Below are 3435 nucleotides of genomic sequence, written 5' to 3'. Positions count from 1 at the left end.
GCAGCGAGGGCTCCCTGCCTGCACAGCAGGCACGCACCCCAGCAAGGTGCCCCCACCCCGGCTGCAGGCATGGCTGCAGGCAGGGCCCCAGGCCCCCTCCTGTGGCCGCAGAGCAGATCCGGGCACCCCGCAGGCCCTGCGCCCTCCTGCCCCTGGGGACAGGCTGCCCGTCCCGGCCAGGGCCACCCGGGGTCGCGGCACACAGAGCACAGGCAGCGGAGCTGGTTTGCATAGTTCTGAACATTTAATAACTCAGTCTCTCTAGCGTTATATCCACATCCATTAAATTAAAAACAGGCTCAGGAGGCAGCTCCCGGCTGATTAAATTACAAGAAAAAATTACTGTGCACCAAAAAGTTATTATAGAAAAATAGTCCTGTGGCCCCCCGGCCGGCGGCTCCATCCACGGCGGGCCAGGGCTGGTGCTGGCACGCGGGTGGGATTTTTCGCGGCCCGGCCCTGGTGTGCGGCGGTGGACGGTGAAAGGGCTCGCAGCACCGGCCCCCAGCCCACGGGGAAGGGGCAGCGAGGGCAGGCGGTGCCGGGAGGGGGCTCTGGCAGGGAGCAGAACGGATTGTCACCAAGTGGGGGCAAGGCACGTCGGGGGGCAGGGGCACGCTGGGGGCTAGGGCTGCAGGAATGCCGGGCTCTGCCCAGCACAGGCAAGGTGCAGGCAGAGCTGGGGCAGTGCAGGCAACCAGCACTGCCCGACTGCCCCATCCAGCAGCACGCACAGCCCTGCCCAGGGGCAAAACATGAGGGGGCTTGGGGCAGCCCCACAGAGCAGGGTCTGTGCAAGGTGGTCCCTACCCACGCTGGGGGGCTGAGCCTCGGGCGCAAGGGAAGGCGCTGCCCTGCCCCACACTCCCTAGTGCAGGGGGGCTCCTGTCCGCACTGCAGGCAGCCACAGCCACGGTGGGACGGGCAGGCAGCAGGCAGCAGAGGCTGAGGCCTGGCCATTATTGCTGTTGAAGGGCATGGGTGGAGGTGGACAGGCCCTCGGGAGGTGGCAGGGAGCCAGGACACAGCAGGCTGAGCCAGGGATGCAGGCAGAGTCCCGGCGGGTGCCGAGAGCAGCAGGGGCAGGGGGATGCTGTGCCGTGGGCTAGGCTCAGCCCTGGTGGGGCAGAGCATGTCTCGGCTCAGGGCAGAGCCACCCCTACCCCAGCCAGCCCAACCTGAGCAATGACAACCCAGGGACCCCACACACTGCCCACCCTGGGGGACTTGCGTGACCCCAAGCAGCAGCTGCCTGGGGCAGGGGACATGGCTGCCAGCGCAAGACCAGCGAGTGCCAGGGCCCCATTGCCATCGAACACCCCGGTGTGGGGTACAGGATGGACGCGGAGCCAAGAGAGATGGTGCAAGACTGGGACGGTGCCGAGCTGGGGACGGTGCCGGCAGGGCCGTGCCTGGCAGCCCAGGCCAGGGCTGAGGGACGGTGCGGGCGAGTGGGGAGCCCCGGGCTGCTGCAGTGCAGGAGGGGGACAGGGGCAGAGTCCAGGGCCCCTCAGCCTCGCCTGCCCCGGCCCTGCGGTGCTGGGCAGGGAGGAGGGAGGGGCGGGAGGGCTCATCAAAGGGCACTTTGGTCTCTGATGAAGGCAGTCCTCTCACTGTGGGCCTCAGACTCCTCACCGTCCGACTCAGAGGGACCCTCCTCCTGCCAGATGTCAGAGGGAAGCCCCTTGTAGGAGATGATCCCGCTGTCCAAGGCGTAGACCTTCACGCCCCGCAGGCTGAAGCCTGAGCGCGCCTGCAGCACCAGGAAGACGGTGATGAAGATGACGACAATGAAGACACAGCTGAGGCTGGCAATGAGGACAGGTAGGTTGGCTGGAGGGGGGGCCTCGGCCAGCCCCTCGCCGTCTGCCAGGGCAGGGGACGCGCGGCTACTCTGTGTCTGGTGGGAGCAGGAGAGGTCCAGGCTGCTGAAGTGGGAGTGCGCGGGGCAGGTCAGGCACTGGTTGGGGCCGGGCCCTGTGCAGGTGGCGCAGGAGGGGTGGCAGGGCAGGCAGAGGTGGGGCGCGATGGGCTCCACGCTGTTCTCCAGGTTGTAGTATGTGCTCTGGATGCCGGGTGCGAAGCCGGGAGGGCAGCGCTTCAGGCAGCTCTTCTGGTGCAGGTAGTACCCCTCCTCACAGACTGCGGGAAAGGCAGGGTCAGTGCAGGCAGGGTGAGCCACCTGTGCCTGCACCCCCGTCCCCTCCCTGCTGGCCCCACACTCACCCACACAGGTCTGGCTGGGGGTCAGGGTCTTGCAGCCACTGCTCTCCAGCTGGTTGGAGAGGCTGGGGGAATCAGTGGCCGTCCCGTACAGCACGAGCGTGAACTTTGTCAGCGTGCCTGCAATGACATGGGGTGAGGACCACCAATGCGCCTGCAGGTCTGCCTGCGCTCGGGACAGGCACAGGGAGGGGGCTTACACTTGGTCCCCACCACAGGCTGTCAGGGGACAACAGGGCTGTGCCCACCACCTGGAAGAGCGCCCAACATGGGACTATGTCCCTGTGCAGGGCTGCGGGGGCAGGCCAGCTGGCACGGGGGGTGCGTGCTGCCCCAGACCCCTGCCGCCCCAGAGCAGCTGCATCCCCTCCTGCATGCCCAGCTCCAGCCTCTCCCCAGCCAGGTCACTGCAAAGCATCCGAGGTGTCACTGGCCCCTCTGCTCAGGGATGCTGCGGGGACACCGGGCGCCTGTGCTGCTCCCACTCCCGCCCTGGGCTCAGAGGGAGGCAGTGGTGGAGGTGAGGCTGGCCCAGCCCTACCATAGTTGTTAGCATCGCTGGTGTTCTCGATCTCCAGCACCCATTCCCCAGAGGGGTCCTCATCCCACGAGTGCGTCGTCATGAAGGCCCAGTCGTTGAAGCCATCGGCCGAGAAGTCGTGGGGCCTGGGCAAGGCGGCGTGAGAGGTGAGTACCAGCGTCCCGCAAACCTACTTGTGCCAACCTGGGCCTAGGGCCGCCCTGGGGCACCCCGCAGCCCGGCACCTACCTGGCGGCCAGGAGGGTAGAGCGGGTGCCCATGGGACTGATGAGGTGGATGGCCAAGTCCCCCCGCCGGTTGTAGGACAGCGTCAGCCTGGCCTGCACGTGCTCCAGCCGGCTGATGTAGTTGGCTTTCCCCAGGCAGGCATCCACCTTCCGTCGCACCTCCAGGCGCTTCCCAATGTCCCTGCCAAGGACAGGCAAGAGTGAGCCCAGTCCCAGCCCAGGGGCACGCAACAGGGTGCCCCGGCCCCCGCTCCCCGCTGCGGGGCTTTGCGGCTGCCCCGGGAACCAGGCGCTGTACCCCGGGGCGGCTGGAGCCCGAGGCAATCCCACAGAGGCTGGTGCCTCCTCTCCATCCCCAGATGGGGTGCAGGCAGCAGAAGGCCCGGGCAGCGCCCAGCCTTGACCGCATGGGCCTGCCCCAGTTCCCAGGCGTGGGGGGGGGGT

At 67.6% G+C, this 3435-nt stretch overlaps 1 protein-coding gene across 1 annotated transcript in view; it reads right to left on the bottom strand.

Annotated features, from left to right (window-relative positions):
* Positions 1-234: 234 nt before the first annotated feature.
* Positions 235-3435, bottom strand: part of FURIN (furin, paired basic amino acid cleaving enzyme) — a 16540-nt gene continuing 13339 nt past the window's right edge. The window contains exons 12-15 of the mRNA XM_009280376.2: positions 2993-3172; positions 2765-2889; positions 2227-2343; positions 235-2142 (exon numbers count right to left, since the gene is read on the bottom strand). Of these exons, the coding sequence (XP_009278651.1) occupies positions 1574-2142; positions 2227-2343; positions 2765-2889; positions 2993-3172 (991 nt within the window). The 3' untranslated portion in view covers positions 235-1573. The remainder of the gene's footprint in view (positions 2143-2226; positions 2344-2764; positions 2890-2992; positions 3173-3435) is intronic.

Source organism: Aptenodytes forsteri, unplaced genomic scaffold (assembly GCF_000699145.1).
Source record: "Aptenodytes forsteri isolate BGI_AS27 unplaced genomic scaffold, ASM69914v1 Scaffold83, whole genome shotgun sequence".
Taxonomy (NCBI): Eukaryota; Metazoa; Chordata; class Aves; order Sphenisciformes; family Spheniscidae; genus Aptenodytes; species Aptenodytes forsteri.
This window is presented reverse-complemented; position numbering and strand designations above follow the sequence as displayed.